We start from the raw sequence: 21,637 nt of genomic DNA, 5'->3' as shown, positions 1-21,637 counted from the left end.
AATTATAATATGATGTCTTAATTTACTTTACACTTTAGTGAGTGTCATATTTGATTGATAATGTTTTCAAGACAGAAATTTTATTTTATTCTTATAATCTAAAATTTAAATTTTGTACAATGTCAGCATATTCCAATATAGATATCTTATGCAATTGGATAATAATATTTTAATCCACTTTTAATCTATCTCTCGGATCATCCTCAATTATTTATTTTGATTTATAGTGGTGTGATATGATGATTTAAAGGTGGTCGGAGTGGTGGGTTAAAAGTAGATCAAAATATATCCTAATATATAATATTAATATATATATATATATATATATATATATATTACTTTTGTATATTTTTAAATTTTAATACTCTAAAATCGTCTTAACACTAGTTAAAAGTGAAATTTTCAATCTATTTTCTCATGTTGAGATGTATACAGGAGAGATTAAATATTATTAGATGATCAGGTATGAGTAAAACACTAAGTTCAACAATAAACAAATCTTGCTAGGCTCAAACCACAACTCTCATATATAGTGTGAACCAGTCTTATCACTTCCGGCATTGCTTTTATAACTTTAGTACTAATGTATATTTAACGAGATAAACGACTTGAGATTCTTATTTTGAAAAAGTTAACCACTAATGTGAGATTTTGGGAGTTCAAACTTGTAAAAACACATTCTTACAAAAAAAAAAAAATAATAACAACTGATAAAAACTGGGACCTGCAATGTCTCCCTTTGAAAAGAAATCATCATTGTAAAACTTTAAACTTGGGGAGTGCATTGAAATGCGAAACCGTGTTTCATATTTTTATTAATATATTAAATTGTTATAAAATATTATAAAAATGAAATAAATGAATAAAAAGCGGAAAAACATAGTACTAAAAGGAGGCACATCCTTTCGACCCATCAATACCAAAGAACATAGGTGTGATTTGATTTCCACTTCTACATCACATGTACGAATTCTTTTTGCCCCTTTCTCTCTCACTTTGCTCCTTCTTCTCTCTTGTGTGTGTGTGTAAGTGTAAGTGTACTATGTGTGTGTTTTGCTTCATTAAGTACCGACATGACTCCAACCTGTTGGGGTGTTGATTCATCTACTACTTCTACTTCGTAGAAATCGATGCTGCTACTTATTCTTCTTCTTCTTCTTCTACTTTTACTACTCACTCTGAGAAGTGAGTGTTATCCCTTTCTTCCTTTGCTCCTCCTCGTTCCAACAATGCGTCTTCGCAGCTCAATCTGTTAAACTTTACTTTAACTCCAACTGCTATATATTGTATATCTGTGTATTTTTATCGGAAGCATTAAGGTTGTGTTTTGAGACTTACGGTTCAGGATCTCAGGAACAAAAACTTGTTTTCTTTTATATAATTTATACTTTTTTGTCTTTTTTTATATTTCAGCTCTCCTTTTCGCTTGACGCTGGCGTTTACGAGTGGAGAAATCTGAGGCAGAATAGTGGTTTTTAGAAACCTCGTGGAGCTAAAAGAATCTTGAAAGCTAGAGGTAGACATAGACATGCCACCTTGTTATTTGTTTCCCTTTGTTGCAAAATTGTTCTCTTTTTTAACACCTTCTTCGTACTTGTTCTTTTTTTTTTTTTTTTTTTTTTCTAACTGTTTTTGAATCTTTTCTTACAGGAAGCAGTCTACATCATCAACGTTTGGAGGCTAAAAATGGCGATGCAGACTGCTTACCTGAAAGAACACGAAGGAATTGTTCACAATTCTGTCGGACAGTTGTCATCATCTGCTACTTCAGCTCCATGGTGGAATGGCTCAGGATCTCAACCAGTTTATGGAGATTATTGTGCCCAGAACAAGCCCTTTTCGTTGGAGTTTTCGAACTACGTCGACCCATATGCTGCTGGTAAGCAAGTAGTTCGAGGAGCTGAGCCAGTGATCGATAGAGGACATGCAACCCAGTTTTCCATCTTTCCAGGTATTAAACTTTCTTTTGGATGCATTTCTACCAGAGTTGCATCATTGCATGATTTGCTTCTGTTGTTTATACCAAATTGCAATGCTTGTGAATTGGTATGTATATTGTTATGATGGTTGAAACTATCCATAACAATTCATAAAAGATGGAGCAACATGCAACTGGTGTCTCTTACAACACAGAAATGCCTGTTTTGAAGAAATCTGAAACAAGGGAAGCTGCAGATTTGGGTGGTCTACCTTTTTTTCAAGAAATCTTGGTTTGCATGCACTATTTTCAGCTTTGCATGTATGTATTTGAGTTACAGTATGTGTGTAATGGGAGATCAAGAGTTTGATTCCTGTTGGCACTGAAATTAGTACCAAATTTTTGCAATGTCACTACGGAGTTTCTGATATTTTAAACAAAAAAGCCTATGTTATCTCAAGTCTTTGATATTCATTCAGTTTCTGTGTTATCTCAAGTGTTTGATATTGAATTTCTGGCTCTAACCGGCTTAAAAAGCTTTGAACTTGCAGCTACTGAGATTGATTTCCACCGAACTAAAATATAAGGTTTTTCCGGTGAAAGTCATGACTCGCGAGCACATATCAGTCTTTGGTTATCAGCTCTGAGACATGACAAAAAATGGAGAAATCCCTGGTCTCCCCCTCTTTGCTTTCTGCATGGCTTCCACACTCCTACACTACATATTCAATTTTAATAAATAAATAAATATATATATATATATATATATATATATATATATATATATATTTTAAGAAAAATAACTGCAGATCTAGTTGGTTTTTTTAAAATTTTGAGGGCAACCTTTTTCCACAGTTACTCACTCTTATGGGGTTTCTTCTCTGCCTTATGAGCCTCATTCTCTAATTAATATACTTTTAGAGAAAGACAATAAATGGGAAAGTAATTTTCAAAAAAATATCCACTACCCTCTGGAGAACCTCTTGCATGGCCAATCAGATGATGTTGTTTGACCTAGCATTAGTTGAAGCTTGAAACTAATTTGTTGTATAATGGTATTATATTACAGGGTTTACATCCTAAAGATGAGTTTAAGTTGAGGGTTGCTATTAGTTAATAATCATTAGGACTGAGGCAGCATTAATGCGATGCATTCACTCAGACTTTTAACTCACTGTAGCAGAATCAGAGAAAGCAAGGAAAATTGCACTTATGACTTCTTCAGAGTGAAGACCATTTTTTGAACGTTGAGCCAAATTCTGGCACAGTGGTTTCTTCCCCCCCCCCTCTTTTTGTACTGTTTCCAAAGTTACCTAAACAGCTTTAATCTTAAAAAGTGCTGATAAAACTAGTATCAGAAAAAAAAAAGAAAAACACAAGTTACATCACTCTCATTTAACCTGCTCACAAAAATGAGATTATGCTTTTTAAGGCTTTCCCTAACGTTTTTCTCCCACCACCAGGAACATTTTCTATTTATCTGAAGTATCTTTCTTTTTAAATTTTTGTTAGTGAGAAATTTTGTTGAATTCAACGTTGGAATTTTCCTATGTCTCTAATCATGCATTTCTTCTCAGATGAATGTAAAATGTTAGGCGAAGCTCAAAGTTCTCAGGCAAACTTGGCACTGCAGCCACCACTTGCTGAGCCCACCAACAATTTCGACATAGGGTTTAATCAACAACCTATGGTAAAACCTCTAAAAACTACCCTTTTTGTCATTTTACTACTATTTTATTTCTGCTGGGTATAATTTAAAATATTTGGCACCTTTTCCTTCCTAGATGTGTGCACCATATCCCTGCACGGATCAATATTGTGGGCTCGTCTCAGCTTATGCACCTCAAATTTCGGTTTGTCTTTACCTAAATTAGTTTCCTATCAATTATAGTGCTTTTAACATGCTTAAATGGGAATTATTTTATCTCTGCACCGTATGAACACATGAAAAAGCAACAAATCTATTCCTACAACTACCTATATCCATGTTTATGACAGTCTTACATAGTCTTTTAATAAAGTGAATTGTGGAATGTGTTACTGGCTTTATATATATGTCTGTGTACCCTAGATATATACATTAGGTTCTAAACAAAGGGCAAGGTGATTAAGCTTCCTCTTCCAGAAAGAAGAAAGAGAGAACTCAAAAAATTAAGAATCGTTCCAGCATAGTTGATGATGCATCAGCACTATTGTTTTAACAAAAGAAGTTATCATTTTGTTTGTTTATTAATTCATATATATGCATCCATTTTTAATAAACCAGGGACGTATAATGCTTCCGCATAACATGGCCTCTGATGATGCACCAACCTACGTGAATGCTAAGCAGTACCATGGAATCATCAGACGCAGGCAGTCACGTGCCAAGGCTGTTCTTGAGAACAAATTCATCAAACGTCGCAAGGTATGATCACATGCATGGGCATCAAAACATTTTTGTCATACGATGATACACAAAAGACAACGTTTGATAATGTTTGAATACATGTGAAAGAGTTTTTCTTTTCATTAATACGATCTGTGTTTGTCTTTGCAGCCCTACATGCATGAATCTCGCCATCTGCATGCAATGAGGCGACCAAGAGGAAATGGTGGTCGGTTCTTGAACACAAGAAACTCCAACAATGGAAATAATGGTGGAAATGATGCTGATAATGAAGCGAATAAAATGGGTGGTCTACAATTTCTGTCCAGTGCCTCTCAGAGCTCTGAAATGCTGCAATCTGATGTTGGAATAAACTCACCTATGGAGACAGATGATTGCAGTCCAAACATGTCTAGCTCAGAAGTGAATAGCATGTATTCGAGGGAAGGTTTCGAGGGGTTTCCTGTGAATGCTCTTGGAGCTTCTGTGTATCCTCTGGGATCTTCTGTGCGTTCGATAAAGAACATGATAGGTAGTGGAAATGGTGTTAGCATGCCCAATAGATGGGCTTAAGAATGTGTTTGATTTGCGAGGAGAAGTAGTGGGTTTGGTGTGATGTTGCACCGAACACGTCCCTTGGAAAAAGACCAGATGAAGAAATTGTCTTGCATTTTCTAGTGTTTGTTGTGACAAATTTAGTTCTGAAAAAAAAACTTGGTTCTATCTGATTTAGGCAAAACCATTATTGGCTAAGCTTGGGAAGCTCATTCTACGTGATGTCTGTGCTAAATAACTTCAATTCTGAGTGAGTGAGAGCTTTTTAAGGTATGTTAGGTTTGTCGTTTGGTTCTGAATTTCTGACTATGTAATGTGCATCTTAGAACTCTAAATTGTGACATAGTTGGAAAAATAAAACATTGATTTCGGAGGCTAAGCCTAGAAGGGGCTGCTTAAAAAAATGGTGTCACATGCTATTGGTAATCATTTTCACATGGATTGTGGTTAGTTTAAGCCTAAGAATTATTATAGGTTTTTGTGTGTGCTTTTCAAATATTTCTGAACTGTGTAGTTTTGAAGTTGTTTAGGCCAAATTTTTAGCTGGTAGAAACCCATAGTAATGTAGGAAATGAAGTAGCCATGTTCTTGCTCCCAACCAGTTTTGACAAGAGTTAACAAAGTAGATGAACTAGGTCCAAGATTATTATATTCTTGATTGAGTTCTTTTTTAAAAAAAAAATGTTCAACTTTTTTACTAGTGTGATTAGGGTTTTGATTCTCCCACGGGATCTCAAAGTATTCCTGCATATGTTTTGGTTTTTTAGGTTGAATATCAGACTGAATTTTTTGGTCATGCTTAAGTTCTTGTCTCATCTCCAATAATGTGTTCAACCTTAAAATTCTTTCCTACAAGTATCTTGTGAACCATGTTATACACTTATTTGATGAATTAGTTCAAGTTTAAAGATTGAACTCTATTAGTTAAATAAGACAAACATAGATTTTATGGAATTCAGAGCATTATATTGATTGCAAATTGTATGTATTATATACATAGATAAATAGATAATAATAATAGCAAAATATATATATATATATATATATATATATATATATATATATATATATATATATATATATATATATATATATATATATAAAAGAAAATTTGTCATTTTCATTCTTAAATTTTATTTTTTATTTCTCCTAAAGATATTGAATCTTAATTAATACAAGTTATATTTACTACTATTTTATTTCATGTTCTAGTATATAAAATACTAAATAAATAAACACAAAATATCTGTACAAAAATCATAAATGAAAAAAGAGAACCAAATTATAGATGGTTAAATGAGTCAATGCCAAAATTAACTAAGGCAAACTCAAAATTTGAAGCTGTTTTGTTAAAATAAAATAACCATGTCTTTAATTTATATTTACTCTTTGCTGATAAAAAAAAAGTTTTGGCTTCTGTTTTTAAATATAGTTTTGAAAACAAAATCTACTTTAAAAATTTGTGTATTGTGGAGCCAGATTTTAAATGTCTTGAGTCACTCTCTTATTTTTAGTTTAGCTTTGGTGTTTTCATTATTTCATTAATTGTTTCTCTCCAACCATTCCTGTGCAGTATGGCTCCTAACCGATAAAAACACTGGAGCTTGGTGAGAGTAGTATTAGTTTCTAATCTTGCCACCAAATTCATTATTTTTAAAATTTTTTATCTGAGAGCAAAGTTAAAAGCTGAATATAATTGATGATTAAAGAAAATATACACTTGTTTTATATTATTATTTTTTTGTGTAAAATAAATGTACATAGTAAAAGAAGTTTTTCCATACATGTAATTAGTGTCTTACAAGAGTTCATAATTAATTATGAAATTAAATAATTTTTTACTTCAATGAAATTTTATTTTATTTAAAAGATAAAAATGTCAAAATATCATAAGTGTTATAGTGTTATAATTAATAACTAAAATACAAAAAATTATCATCTATTTATCATTTACGCATATTCAAATAAAAAATAAAAAGTTAATTTGGAAAAGTGACAAAAAGCAACATAAAGAAAGGAGAATTTGAAAAAGATTAAAAATTCCAAAGATTTTTTTTTTCCAAAAATTAAAAATCGTACATTTCAAAAGTTTCAATGCTTCACCTTTTAAATTTTCACTAAAAAGACGGTCTTCAAGTATTAAAGAAATATTTTTTATTAGTATTTTTGGCAGAGACATTAAAAATTGTAAAGTGTTTAGAACACGAATGTAGAAAAAAAAGGACAAATAGATTATTTTTGCTTTTAAAAAAATGTGTTATATAAATTTATATTATTTTAATCGATCAAGTTAATTGTTCTGGAGCTCAACATAAATGTAATGATATCAAATATCATTAATTATACCTTAAACAATACGTTATTTAATTAGTGAATATAATTATTTTAATTTTAACATAAATATAATAAAATGAATGATCATTAATTATATCTTAATAAGTGGAAATTCCCCATATACTAATGTATTAATAAAGAATAAAGTTTCATGTATAAGTTTTATCAATAATAAATAATACCTTAAATGATATATTTAGGAGTCATGTTAACGGTGTGTCTTGGAACAATGGTAAAGAGTAATTAATAAACATCAAATTTTATAAAAGTTTATAATTAACTATGATATTAAATAAAATTTTAACTTAATAATCATTAGTACATTTTTTTAAATTTAGAGAACAAAAATGTCTATAAGTATTGTACAATTATTTTTAATATCTTATTTAATATTAAAAAATAATAAAATTAAAATTAAAATATAATTAAAAAAATTAAGAAAAAAATAGTGTTAAATATCTAAAAATTAAAAAAAAATAATTAAATAATAAAATAACTATATTTTAATGTTGTTAGAAATTTTAAAAAGATATTTTTTTTACAAAAATTAAAAATTATATCTTTCAAGCATTTCAAGTCTTCACATTTCAAACTTTCATTTCAAGTGTTAGAGAGATATTTTTTCTTACATTTTAATAAATATCTTAGAAATTTCAAAGTGTTTATTTTGTGTAAAAAAGTTCTCCTTAAAAAATGTATTTTTATCTTTATAAATAATTAAACTATTAGTTTTTTTTCTTTCAATTTTTTGAAGCGAAAAAGTTTACTGCATTAAAAAACAAAACTTTCATTTTCATTTGCTGATCAGACCTTTCTTCTTGATATAATAGTAAAATGTCATTGAAAATGTTAAGGGGCTTCTCCCTGTACCGGGAAAACATTTTCCAATACCCCCAAAACTCTTTTAAATTCCGTTTTTGCTTCCAGCAAAATTAAAAGAAAAAACAGTAAAATAATCCACCCACCTTCTGCAACCCCTAACTCGTGCATCCCCAAAGAATACCTACCTACCTTTTACATCCCAAATTAATACAGAGACCCTATACCTTTTGAGTTACGGATGTTGATATCCATTTTTTTCTTACTATTGCAGATGTCGACATCCATTTTACAAATTTGAATTGCGGATATTAATATCCGTTTTGTCTTTTTTTGTCATTACGGATGTCGACATCCGCTTTGCGAATTTGAATTGCGGATGTCGACATCCGTTTCATTTTTTTTGTCACTGCGGATGTCGACATTTGCTTCGCAAATTTGAATTGCGGATGTCGACATCTGTTTCCTATTTTTATTTTGTTCTTTAAGAATCTTTACATACGAATAGTTTGGCCACGTGGACAATCCTTGTCGAGTACAAGAGAAGTTTCTTTATAGTGGAGAAATAGTAGTCTCTGGTGGTTGTCTGTGTAAGATGATTACATAAGTTAGTGCTACTTCCCCAAGAAAAAAAGAGCCAGCTTTCTCTTGTCAAACCTTGTAAACATTGGTTTTAGTCTTCAATCTGAACACCCTAATTCATATAAAAGAAGAGAACCAAATTTTGCATAGTCTTCAATCTGAACACCCTAATTCATGCTCAATAATTTTGTGTAGAAAAAAAAAACAAAAAAAACAAAAGTTATGAAACGGATGTTGACATCCGTAATAAGAAAAAACAAAAAAAATTACGAAACGGATATCGACATCCGCAATACAATTTTCTGAAGTGGATGTCGACATCTGTAATAAAAAAAACAAAAAAAAAAATTACGAAACGAATGTCGACATCCGTAACACAATTTTCTAAAGCGGATGTCGACATCTGTAATACAAAAAAATATAATAATTATGAAACGGATGTCGACATCCGCAACACAATTTTCTTAAATGGATGTCGACATTCGTAATACATAAAACAAAAAAAAATTACGAAACGGATGTCGACATCTGCAACACAATTTTCTGAAGCGGATGTCAACATCCGTAATACAAAAAAAAAAAATTACGAAACAGATGTCGACATCCGCAACACAATTTTCTAAAACGGATGTCAACATCCGTAATACAAAAAAAAGAAGAAAAATTACGAAACAGATATCGATATCTACAACACAATTTTCTGAGAGACAAAAATGTAATTATTGGAGATACAGGAGAAAGGTCGGGCAGCACGGAGAAGCCCCCGAATGTTAAAAGCAAACTTATCTCTGCAGTCCAACACTTGCTCAGAGCCCACAATGTTTCGAGATAGGGTTTAATAAGCCAATGCTAAAACTAACTCTTTCTCATTTGAATATTTTATCTCTATTGAACATAATATAAAATGTTTGGCACGCTTTGCTTTCTAGAGAGATATGTATCAATTCTATGGGATCTTTTCAGCTTATGGACCAGCGAATTCCCTTTTACCTTAACTAGTTTTAATTCTATAAAATTTTCGGTTTCATCTTTGTATACTGTGTTTAAACATGAGACAACTACCAATCCATCTTCTTTATGGTTGTGAAACTCACATAGACGACTGTATTAATCAAGCGGATTGTGTTGTGTTGTTACTATGTTTAGTTTATTGTCTGTGTACCTTAGATGAACAAATCATGTGTGCTTAAAAACAAAAATCAGCATAAAAGAGATATAAGGAAAGGAGTAAAACTGTCTATCATTAGCATAAAACGATATTGTTGTACATGTTAGAATTGGTTGAGATTTCGCAAACACCAAAAAATGTTCATGGAAATGTCTAGTCCTCACGTTCACATTCAAGTCAGAATATTCACACAAAAAATGAAAGTTTCTTCTGCACAAATTTGCCTCAAGTAATCTATCCTAGTTTCTATCAAAGCTTGATTTACAGCAGCTCATTCAAGCGAGAGGTGAGATTTAGAAACTCATCCTCATTGCATGGAATTGTGAGGCCACCCGTTGGATGATCATATCCAAATTCTTCTTCAGCTTTGCTTAGTAAATCTTGAAATGAAGATTGGTTCAAGTATGATATTGGAATCACAAACCGTCTCATGTTAACTCCAACATAGACTGCAAGATAGCCTTTGGGGACTTCAAGTCCCTTGCGAGTTGCTTTGGATGCTGAAAATGATCCCTGTCTAACAATACCTGGCATGCGAAAACCCATTCTTTTTGTTGCTCTCACAAAGAAATAATATGCTGAGTGTATATATTGAAATATTGGAATTCTGATGCTTCAGAATGCAAATGAACTGGGTTGCTTGAGGACGCAAAACAATAGTGTATATATAGTCTGTAATGAGAACTCTGTGAATGATTTTTGGCAAGGCCATGATGGGGTCCAAGGAGGGACAGATGATCACATGGTATTGTCTTTGAGACCTCATTCATCGATTAATGAGAGTGCATGCCCTACCCCACATTCTACCTTCTAAGAAACTGCGAATCCACATTATTAAGTTAGATACATCACCAAAGCTGAAACCTAATTCTTGTTCACTTATTGGAGCTCTAACTTCATCAATAGTAGACATATTGTAGACATCTATCATGTTTCTTTGAATAAGACTATAATGTTGATGTATGCACCTTTCATGTACCGTCTAATAATACAAGGGTGGCATAAGCAACCTGTAAATGTTGAGGATTGAGATGACTCTGAAGCAGTGGCGACCAACATTGAATGTGTGATGAGACACTATGAGCCACAACTTCTGTGGACCCCAAAGTCTAACAACAAACCGTGAAATTTGCACACTGCCCTTAATAAGTGTAACATACTAAACACGATACATCTCTCTCTTGTAGAGAGATACATGTTATTAATCGAAGACAACACCATATTGCTTGTCTCTAATTGGGCCCCATTATTCCAATCTCATATCCCTCCTCAATCAATAATTCATCTATTAAGTGGTTTCTCAGATAGCCTTTTATCTCTATATATAATTCATGGCTGCACTCGTTTAGGACCAACACAATTCATTCACATCCTAAAACGTTCAAAATTCAAAAACTTAGTTTCAAGAATTTCTCAAAACCCTTTTGTTCTCATATTTCTCACACGGTCAATACAACAATGGGCTTTCGTTTGCCTGGTATCAGAAAGACTTTATCTGCCAGAAATCAAGCATCTTCAAAAGGGTTGGATGCACCAAAGGGCTACCTTGCAGTGTATGTGGGAGAGGATATGAAACGATTTGTGATTCCTGTATCACACTTGAACCAACCTCTATTCCAAGACTTGTTGAGTAAAGCAGAGGAAGAGTTTGGATATGATCATCCCATGGGTGGCCTCACAATTCCTTGCACCGAAGATGTCTTCGAACATATAATTTCTTGTTTGAGTGCACAATAAATCTCAATTTTTTAGGCTGACATAGATTATAGTAGTAACAATTTTGTAAAATAGGAATATTCGCAACTTGTAAAGTTATCTCTTTCTTGAGAATTTGGGAAATGAAATATCATCGGATTGACGAAATCAGAGTCTGTCATTTTTTTTTTTCTGCAATGAGAATGAACTCAACTGCTCAAGCATCTCCTTTTTAGTTTTTTGGTTGTTAGTTACAGTGCTCCATTAGTTACAGTGTTCTATGGAGGAAGGAAAGTTAATGCTAGAAACTACAGAAGCGTGATAACAATTTATTTTACCTCATTAATTTAAGGTAGGTCTGATATCATGCTTGCAAGAAGTTTACTATTTCCATTCACGAGTGATCCAAGTGATATCCATCTAGGTGCAGCAAGAAGAGTGGTAAGATTCATTCTGGTACTTTGAGCTATGAAATAAAGTACGTCAAGAAGACTGAACCAATGTTAGTTGGCTTCTGTGATAGTTATTGGGCAAAATGCATGAATGGTATGAAAAAATCTTCTGGATATATTCTTTCACCCGACTTAGGTGTATCTCAAACTTCTACAAAGGTTGGATATATTTCAGCTAGCTTAACATCCCAACAAACAATAGCAATTTATTGAACAGAATACTTGAAAATTTTGGTGAAAACGAGATGTTGTAACTATCAGCTGTATTGACAAAACAGCCATTGGTACGGGCAAGAAACTACCATGGAAGAACAAAACACATAACGGTTAAACACCATTTTATTCGTGAAATAGTTAAAGAGGTAAACTTTGAGTTTTGCAAGTCCAATGATCAACTTGCTGATATTTTTATCAAGGACTTCACCTTCAAAAAATAAGAGAAGCTTACAGAGTTTAAGAAGAACACATTAATTGGAGAATGTTGAATAGTGTGGTATCATAAATGCTTAGTGGAGATTGAGTGTTTATTAAATCGCTTTTAAGAGTATTTAGTAGTATTTATGTAATTCTTATTAACTTATAGCATTAAGAGTTACTTTTCAATATTTAAAATGTTTTGATTGTAGTAAAGAAAGTAAGAAACAAAAATAAACAAAAGAGAAAACAATTTAGCCCCAAATTATATTCCTCGTTTTAAATTTTCTACACAACTTCAAGTAGCTATATTTCATCATAAAACTTAGTTCCTTGAGTGTTTGAAAATCAGCATCGTCTCTGGAATACTATAAACAGATTTCAAGGCCATTGTGAGTTGCTTTGGCACCAGAAAATGATGTCCGTCTCATAATACATGGAATGCAAAACCCATTGTTTCTGGTTGCTCCATAAACAAATATGTTGATTGCTGTCAAAGGAGTTGCGAGAGAAAGAAATATTTGAATTGTTATGCTTCACTATGGCAATGACTTGTTTTGCTTGAGGATGCAAGAAATAGTGTTTGTACACTTGCTAATGGGAACACAGGAACTGCCATTTATTTATACAATGAGTGATTTTTTACAAGACCATGATGGGTCTATGGAAGTATACGAGATCACATGGTATTGTTTTGGAGACCTCTTTTATGGATGACTGGGAGTGCAGACATTAAACACATCATCGAAGGTGAAAGCTAATTCGTGTTCATTTATTGTGATCTAGCTACATCAATGACAGACAAGAGTAGGCACGCCTAAGACATCGTCACATGTTTCTTTGAATAAGACTATAATGTTCATACACTTCTACCACGTACCAACTAATATCAGTAGAGGCTTAAGAAGAGAACCACATTTTTTTGCTACGTGCCAAATTCTAAGCAACAGAACATGAAATTAGAAAAAATGAAGTTTCCGTTCCCCACCACTATCAATAAGTGGCATACAAGATGTTCCCATTAACTTTCCTTTCCATAAATACATGTAACATTGATTATTAAGATAAGTTCTTGAAGACAACACCATATGCCATGTCTTTCATCTGCTCCCATTAGTCCAATCTCATATCCTTCGCTAACCAATAATTTATGTATCAGCGAGTTTCTTATCCTTTTATCTATATATATATACATGGCTTCAAGCATATAGGCCAACACAAACCATTCTGAATTACACAGCTTATATTCAAGAGTTCTCTCAAACTATTCTCTTCTCAAGTTTGTAACAGAATCAATACAACAATGGGTTTTCGTTTACCTGGAAGCAAGAAAACAATATTTGCAGTCAGTGAAGCGTCTTCAAAAGCAGTGAATGCACCAAAAGGCTACCTAGCGGTGTATGTTGGAGAGAAAATGAAGAGGTTGATGATCCCTGTATCATACTTGAACCAACCCTCATTCCAAGACTTGTTGAGTCGAGCTGAAGAAGAGTTTGGATATGAGCCTCACAATTCCTTGCAGCGAAGATCTCTTCAACCATATAATTTCTTGCTTGAATGGATGATAAGTCTCACATTTCAGGAGATTGACTTAGAGTAGAAGTGACATTTTTGTACACTAGGAATCTTCTCCACTTGTAAAGAACTCCCTTTCTCAAGAAATAGGGAACAGATTGAAAAAATCACAGTATTTTGTGCAATGAGAAAAAATTCATTTAATCAAGCTTTTTCTCTGTCTTTCATGTTTATTAGTTACAATTTTTCCTTCTTTTTGTGTGAACACCGTTGATAGCCATATGAAAAAATAGCTAGATTTTACTTTTATTAATTTAAAAACTGTTAGAAATAATCCAAGTATGAGTCAAAATCTTACATAGGTGAAAATATTATATAAGATGATGAAAGACTTATAAGACATATAAGTCCATTGCATTGAGAGTTAAAATGCAGGTTTTCGTGTAACCATATGCATTGAAAAGACTAAAATATAATCAAGTAGAATGTGTTGTTGTTCTCATAATGAAATGTCGGGTGATCTTTATTTACATAATACAATTAATTATCTTTGGTACAGAGTTTTTAGAATATAATTAATTTTTATAAAAATATGAAATATTTTAGGTTGACCAGAATCATTTCCATTCAATAGATATTGGTACAAAATCTAATCATTTAATTTGATTTAGATTCAATATATTCCTAGTTAAAAGTTGTTCAAGAGAATGACACTCTCTAAACGAATAAAATGAAATTTTTCTCTAAGAATGAATACCCTAAATTGTTCATCATGTTAATCCAACTTTTAAAATAAAACTATCTGTTTTCTTCACGTCTTTGATATTCATCTCTCTATTTCATTTTCTGGTTGTAACTAGCTTACAAAGCTTTGATCACCCTTCGTTCTTTATACATAGCTTACTTACTCTCCATGAACTTTACTTACTGAGGATGTCTGAAACGCTAATCCACGGTAACATGATCATAAGTATTTTTTTCTTTCTTTTAATTTTTGGATTGAGAAAGTTTACTGCATTCAACACTGAAAATTTCCCAAGTTTGATCACACAATTATTCCTCATATGATTGTAAAATGTTTGTAGATATAGAAAATCCTAAAACAAATTAATCACCGCAATCAACACTTCTATTGATAGGGTTTAATCAACCTATGGAAAAACTTCTCACAAAACTAGCCTTTTGTTATTTTATTACATAATATAAAATGCTTTGTGACGCTTTCGTGGACTCTTCTCTTCTTTTGGAATCCAAATCAAAGTTCCCTCATTACCTTAACTAGTTCTGAATCTACATAAATTTCGGTTTTATTTATGTATAGTGTATTCGAACATAAGACATGAATAAATACAGACGACCATGAATTCATAATCAAGTGGATTATGGACTTTGTTGTTTGTGTTTATATTTATATGTCAGTGTAGATGTACATAACCATGTGTCCCAAAAACCACAACAGAGCATAAAAGAAATACAAAAAGGAGCAAAACTGTCTGGTCTGAAAAGGATAATGTGGTATAAGAATTCGTTGAGATTTGGCAAAGAGCAATAAAAAGTGTTTACGGAAATGTCATCTTCATTCATATCAGAATTTCCAGCTTTTCTTGCATTATACAGGGATGAAAAACATGGAAAATTTTCATGAAAAAAGAATGTTCCTTCTGTACAATTTTGCCTCAAGTAATCTATCCTAGTTTCTATCAGAGCTTCAATTACAGCAGCTCATTCAAGCGAGAAGTGAGGCTTAGAAACTCATCCTCATCGCATGGAATTGTGAGGCCACCCGTTGGATGATCATATCCAAACTCTTGTTCAGCTTTGCTTAGTAAATCTTGAAATGAAGATTGGTTCAAGTATGATATTGGAATCACAAACCGTCTCATGTTAACTCCAACATAGACTGCAAGATAGCCTTTTGGGACTTCAACTCCCTTGCGAGTTGCTTTGGATGATGAAAATGATCCCTGTCTAACAATACCTGGCAAGCGGAAACCCATTGTTTTTGTTTCTCTCTCACAAACAAATAATCTGCTGAGTGATGTAAAACTTGTGTGAGGATGAAATATTTGAATTCTGATGCTTCAGAATGCAAATGACTTGGATTGCTTCGGGAAGGAAAACATTAGGATATATATAGTCCCTGATGAGAACTCTGAATGATTTTTCACAAGGCCATGATGGGGTCCAGGAAGGGGTATGTGATCACATGGTATTGTCTTACAGACATTATTCATGGATAAATGGGAGTGCGTGTCATAATACCCCACATTCTTACCTCATAAGAAAATGTCCAACAGATTTTTCTACACGAAGTCAGCAAAGGTGAAACCTAATTCTTGTTCACATATGGACTTTGGCTACATCAACAATAGACATGTTGTAGACATACCGTAGACATCTCACATGTTTCTTTAAATAAGACTAATGTTATTGATATATGCCTATCATGCACCAACTAATATCATGGTGGCATAAGCAACCTGTCAATTTTGAGAATTCAGATAGCTCTGAAACAGTGGCTATAAGTGAAGCAACATTGAATGTGTGATTATGACCCACAACTTTTTGTGGATGCCAAACTCGAACAACAAAGTAAGAGATTTGCATAAGTGAAGATTCTGGCCCACATTGCCCTTAATAAGTGTAGCATACTAACATGATCTAACTTTCTCTTGTAGAGATTCACGTTAAGCCTATTCATAAAATAAGTCCTTGAAGACAACTCCATATAACTTGTCTCTGATTTGGCTCCATTACTCCAATGTCATGTCCCCTCTTGAACCAATAATTCATCTATCAAGTGGTTTCTCCGATAGCCTTTTATCTCTATATATAATTCATGGCTGCACGCGTTTAGGACCAACACAATTCATTCACATCCTAAAACGTTCAAAATTCAAAAACTTAGTTTCAAGAATTTCTCAAAACCCTTTTGTTCTCATATTTCTCACACGGTCAATACAACAATGGGCTTTCGTTTGCCTGGTATCAGAAAGACTTTATCTGCCAGAAATCAAGCATCTTCAAAAGTGTTGGATGCACCAAAGGGCTACCTTGCAGTGTATGTGGGAGAGGATATGAAACGATTTGTGATTCCTGTATCACACTTGAACCAACCTCTATTCCAAGACTTGTTGAGTAAAGCAGAGGAAGAGTTTGGATATGATCATCCCATGGGTGGCCTCACAATTCCTTGCACCGAAGATGTCTTCCAACATATAACTTCTTGCTTGAATGGATGATAAATCTCACATTTCAGGAGATTGACTTAGAGTAGAAGTGACATTTTTGTACACTAGGAATCTTCTCAACTTGTAAACAACTCCCTTTCTCAAGAAATAGGGAAAAGATTGAAAAAATCACAGTATTGTTTTTTATGTGCAATGAGAAAAAATACAATTGATCAAGCATTTTCTGTGTTTCATGTTTGTTAGTTACAATGTTTCCTTCTCCTTGAGCGAACACCGTTGATAGCAGCAAGAAAAAATAGATAGACCTCACTTTTATCAATTTAAAAACAAGAACTGAAACACGCCATTTCCTAACAAGCGTAGATACATGCTCTGTACTTATGGTCTATGCTCCACCTTCAATTACATAAGTAGTATTTCTTGAGACAGAATTTGGTGACAAATTACATTCAGCTATGTATATGCCCTAATCATACCATAATTTACTGTATGTATTTTGTTGAGTTCTCACTGTATATACAGATTCTGATCCTTAAGACCATCTAAAACTTTATATCCAAATTCCTTAAGAATGCCATTAGAAATTATTCACAGGGCCAACTTTAGATTGAACAAGGCAGAAAATAATGATTATGGTTACAGCAAATTGCAAAATGATTTTTAAATTGTAAATCATCAAGCAATTCAGTTCTTCTCTAATTTGGTATCATCTAATGTAATTAAAAATATCCCTTTCCAAATGGGTTTCAAATAATGTAATTAAAAAGGCCAAGTTGACATATTTAGTGTTTAGGTGACAATCACTTTGACACATACAGATAAAAATGTCTCTTTCCATGCTATATGATCTGTTAACTAATAACATCGAAAACTTTTCGAAAATACTTCTTTCCTGATGTAGTTATTTTTTGTTTAGATTGGTAGTGTTCTGCTAGGTGAGAGTTTCTTCAGATTTTAGAAAATTTCTAAAACTAATGACAGTGGGAAAATATAATCAAGTAGAATGTTTTGTTGTTCCTAATTTCATAAGGACGAAATATTGGGTGATCTTTATTTAGATGATACAATTATAAATTACTGAGGAAGTCTGAGACACTAATCCACGGTAAAATGATCATAAGTATATTTTCTTTCTTTCAATTTTTGGAATTGAGAACGTTACTGCATTCAACATTGAAAATTTCCTGTTGTGTATCACACATTTATTCTTCATATGATTGTCAAATGTCAGGATATATAGAAAATCCTAAAACAAATTACTCACTGCAGTCAACACTTGCTACTGATAGGGTTTAATCAACCTATGTTAAAAAACTACCCTTTTGTCATTTTAGTATTTTATTTCTGCTGGACATGACATAAAATGTTTTGTGACGCTTTCGTTCTTAGAGATATGTCCAAAATATCCTTGTGTCAATATGGGCTCTTCTCTTCTTATGGCATCCAAATCAGAGTTTCCTCTTTACCTCAACTAGTTCTGAATTTAAATAAATTTAGGTTTTATTTAGGTATAGGGTATTCAAACATGAGGGACAGAAATAAATACAGAGGAATATCCATCCAACTTTTTGTGAAACTTACATAGCCTATAATTAAGTGGATTGTGGAGTTTGTTGTTAGTGTTTATATTTATATGTCTGTGTAGATGAACATATATCATGTGTGCCAAAACCCACAACAGAGCATAAAAGAGATAAAAGAAAGGAGCAAAAGAGTCTGGTCTGAACATGGTAATGTGGTATATATTAGAATTCATTGAGATTTGGCAAAAGAAAAGAAGTGTCTATGGAAATGTGTAGTCCTAAAATCTTCATTCGTATAGAATTCACAGCTTTTCTAGGATTATACAGGGATGAAAAACATGGAAAATATTCATAAAAAAAGAATGTTCCTTCTGTACAGAATTGCCTCAAGTAATCTATCCTAGTTTCTATGAAAGCTTGATTTACAGCAGCTCATTCAAGCGAGAAGTGAGGCTTAGAAACTCATCCTCGTTGCATGGAATTCTGAGGCCACCCGTTGGATGATCATATCCAAACTCTTCTTCAACTTTGCTTAGTAAATGTTGAAATGAGGGTTGGTTCAAGTGTGATAATGCAATCACAAACCGTCTCATGTTAACTCCAACATAGACTGCAAGATAGCCTTTAGGGACTTCAAGTCCCTTGCGAGTTGCTTTGGATGCTGAAAATGATCCCTGTCTAACAATACCTGGGATGCGGAAACCCATTGCTTTTGTCGCTCTCACAAACAAATAATATGCTGAGAGATGTCAAACTTGTGTGAAATATTGGAATTCTGATGCTTCAGAATGCAAATGAGTTGGGTTGCTTGATGATTCAAAACAATAGTGTATATATAGTCCCTAAAGAGAACTCTGAATAATTTTTAGCAAGGCCATGATGGAGTCCAAGGTGGGACAGATGATCACATGGTATTGTCTAGAAACCTCATTCATGGATTAATGAGGGTGCAGGCCATACCCCACATTCTACCTTCTAAAAAAAATACAATCCACATGAAGTTAGATACATCACCACCAAAGGTGAAACCTAATTCTTGTTCACTTATTGGAGCTCCAACTTCACCAATAGTAGACATCTTGTATACATATTGTAGACATCTCACATGTTTATTTAAATAAGACTATAGTGTTATTGATATGTACCTATCAGGGTGAAATAAGCAACCTGTAAATGTTGAGGTTTCAGATAACTATGAAACAGTGGCTATAAGGGAAGCAACATTGAATGTGTGATCATGAGAGACTATTAAAACCCACAACTCTTTTGTGGACACTAAACTTGAACAACAAAGCATGAAATTTGCATAAATGAAGATTCTGGCCCACATTGCCCTTAATAAGTGTAACATACTAACATGTTAAGCTTATTCTTAAAATAAGTCCTTGAAGACAACACCATATAACTTGTCGCTGATTTGGCCCCACTATTCCAATCCCATACCCCTCCTGAACCAATAATTTATCTATCAAGTTCTTTCTCACATATCCTTTCATCTCTATATATAATTCATGGCTGCACACGTTTAGGACCAACACAGATCATTCACATCGTAAAGCTTTGAAAATTAAAAAGCTTATTTTCAAGAATTTCTCAAACCCTTTCGTTCTCATATTTCTCACACGGTCAATACAACAATGGGATTTCGTTTACCTGGTATCAGAAAGGCACCATCTGCAGCAAATCAAGCATCTTCAAAAGTGGTGGATGCACCAAAGGGATACCTTGCAGTCTATGTTGGAGAGAAAATGAAACGATTTGTGATCCCTATATCACACTTGAACCAACCTTCATTCCAGGACTTGCTGAGTCAAGCTGAGGAAGAGTTTGGATATGATCATCCCATGGGAGGGCTCACAATTCCTTGCAGTGAAGATGTCTTCCAACATATAACTTCTTCTTTGAGTGCACAATAAATCTCATCTTTTTAGGCTGACATACATTAGTAGTAACATTTTTGTAAAATAGGAACATTCTCAACTTGTAAAGCTGTTTCTTTCTTGAGAATATAGAAAATGAAAAACCATCGGATTGACAAAATCAGAGTCTGTCATTTATTTCAGCAAGAGAATGAAGTCAATAACTTCTTTCTGACTTACCCACATCAATAACTCATATCCATTAATTTTTTTCACCCAATGTTGTACATGTTACATACATTAATGTATGGTTCAGACTAATTCCTTTATCACACTCCAACAAATTTATAACCACCTTATTGTTTATCACACTCTAACAAAATTAACAATAACTCTACAAGACACAATATGTGAATATGAAGTATTGAATAACGATTATAATTAAGGTAGCGATGATCCAATTTATAATTACATTAATGAAGGTTCAGTTTGTTATAATGTTTACCCAATTTATCCATTCATAACACTAAAGACTAATATTAATTAATAGTTACTGACACATTGCTATAAATATAAAACATAATTAATGTAAATATATAAGATCCAACCAAGATCTTGATCCTTTTCTTCCCGAAAGCTTCCACATCTTTTGCACCAAAAGCCAACCAAGAAAGCTTCCAAGATTCATTCAATAATCAACAAAGAAACATACTACAAGCCTAACCAAGCAGGTGCAAGTCATTGGTCATAGATTCTTTGCCTGGAGCTTAAGACTATCGGTTCTTGTTCAAGGGCAACCTTCCAAGATTTTCTTCCAAGACTCGTCCAGCAAGTAAAACATCAACTTTGCAGAAGAAATGGAAACTTGTGGCTTGAGGTTTTGAGGTTTGAAGGATATGATAGTGTGTGAAAAGTTAAAGGAGAGATAACTGATGAAGATAAGGGAAGAAGCAGCCATGGAAAACCACTTTGCAGCATGAAAGTTTTCTGTGTTACAGGTTTGAAAAATCACTGATAATACTTTCACACAAATTATTATCTTTTTAACTATCCTTCCTTCACTGTCATTATTTTTTTATAAACTTTTTATGACAATATCAAATAAATATAATGTATGTCAAAGCATCATTGAAAAAAAAAAAGAATAATAAAGAAACATTAAAAATGTGAGCCTTGGCATTGAAAAAAAAAATAAAGAATCATTTGTGAGGGTAACAATGTGAACTTGCGGTATACGAGAATGA

General features: G+C 32.9%; 3 protein-coding genes and 1 pseudogene across 7 annotated transcripts; all 4 read left to right on the top strand.

The window, feature by feature from the left end:
* Positions 1 to 867: 867 nt before the first annotated feature.
* Positions 868 to 5,242, top strand: LOC114190800 (nuclear transcription factor Y subunit A-10-like). Of its 5 annotated transcripts, none has more exons than XM_028079839.1 (7): positions 868 to 963; positions 1,414 to 1,516; positions 1,651 to 1,951; positions 3,496 to 3,608; positions 3,703 to 3,771; positions 4,185 to 4,325; positions 4,458 to 5,242. In XM_028079839.1, the coding sequence occupies exons 3-7, from the start codon at positions 1,687 to 1,689 to the stop codon at positions 4,857 to 4,859; spliced, it is 990 nt and encodes a 329-aa protein (XP_027935640.1). In that variant the 5' UTR covers positions 868 to 963; positions 1,414 to 1,516; positions 1,651 to 1,686; the 3' UTR covers positions 4,860 to 5,242. The 5 variants fall into 5 exon arrangements, with proteins under 5 accessions (XP_027935640.1, XP_027935645.1, XP_027935644.1 ...); XM_028079844.1 differs by having other exon boundaries at positions 915 to 932; XM_028079843.1 differs by lacking the exon at positions 868 to 963 and adding an exon at positions 1,013 to 1,031.
* Positions 5,243 to 13,608: 8,366 nt separating this feature from the next.
* On the top strand, positions 13,609 to 13,905 carry LOC114189956 (auxin-induced protein 6B-like). The gene has a single exon (XM_028078686.1). The coding sequence runs from the start codon at positions 13,609 to 13,611 to the stop codon at positions 13,903 to 13,905; it is 297 nt and encodes a 98-aa protein (XP_027934487.1).
* Positions 13,906 to 16,636: 2,731 nt separating this feature from the next.
* LOC114190442 lies at positions 16,637 to 17,230 on the top strand (annotated as a pseudogene).
* A 2,761-nt stretch (positions 17,231 to 19,991) lies between these two features.
* LOC114190443 (indole-3-acetic acid-induced protein ARG7-like) lies at positions 19,992 to 20,637 on the top strand. Its single transcript, XM_028079328.1, has one exon. It carries the CDS (start codon positions 20,172 to 20,174, stop codon positions 20,448 to 20,450), a length of 279 nt encoding a protein of 92 aa, XP_027935129.1. The 5' UTR covers positions 19,992 to 20,171; the 3' UTR covers positions 20,451 to 20,637.
* The last annotated feature ends 1,000 nt before the right edge of the window (positions 20,638 to 21,637 follow it).

Source organism: Vigna unguiculata, chromosome 7 (assembly GCF_004118075.2).
Source record: "Vigna unguiculata cultivar IT97K-499-35 chromosome 7, ASM411807v1, whole genome shotgun sequence".
NCBI classification, from domain to species: Eukaryota; Viridiplantae; Streptophyta; class Magnoliopsida; order Fabales; family Fabaceae; genus Vigna; species Vigna unguiculata.
Note: the sequence above shows the minus strand (reverse complement) of the source record. Positions and strands in the feature narration are given on the sequence as shown.

What these genes read in the sequence shown, in the direction of transcription:
- LOC114190800 (XM_028079839.1), top strand. Translation starts at nt 1,687, where the DNA reads ATGGCGATGCAGACTGCTTACCTGAAAGAACACGAAGGAATTGTTCAC. An exon ending in GGTTTAATCAACAACCTATG is followed by an intron (nt 3,609 to 3,702) that starts GTAAAACCTCTA and finishes TTTCCTTCCTAG; the next exon opens with ATGTGTGCACCATATCCCTG. An exon ending in AATTCATCAAACGTCGCAAG is followed by an intron (nt 4,326 to 4,457) that starts GTATGATCACAT and finishes TTGTCTTTGCAG; the next exon opens with CCCTACATGCATGAATCTCG.
- LOC114189956 (XM_028078686.1), top strand. Translation starts at nt 13,609, where the DNA reads ATGGGTTTTCGTTTACCTGGAAGCAAGAAAACAATATTTGCAGTCAGT.
- LOC114190443 (XM_028079328.1), top strand. Translation starts at nt 20,172, where the DNA reads ATGGGATTTCGTTTACCTGGTATCAGAAAGGCACCATCTGCAGCAAAT.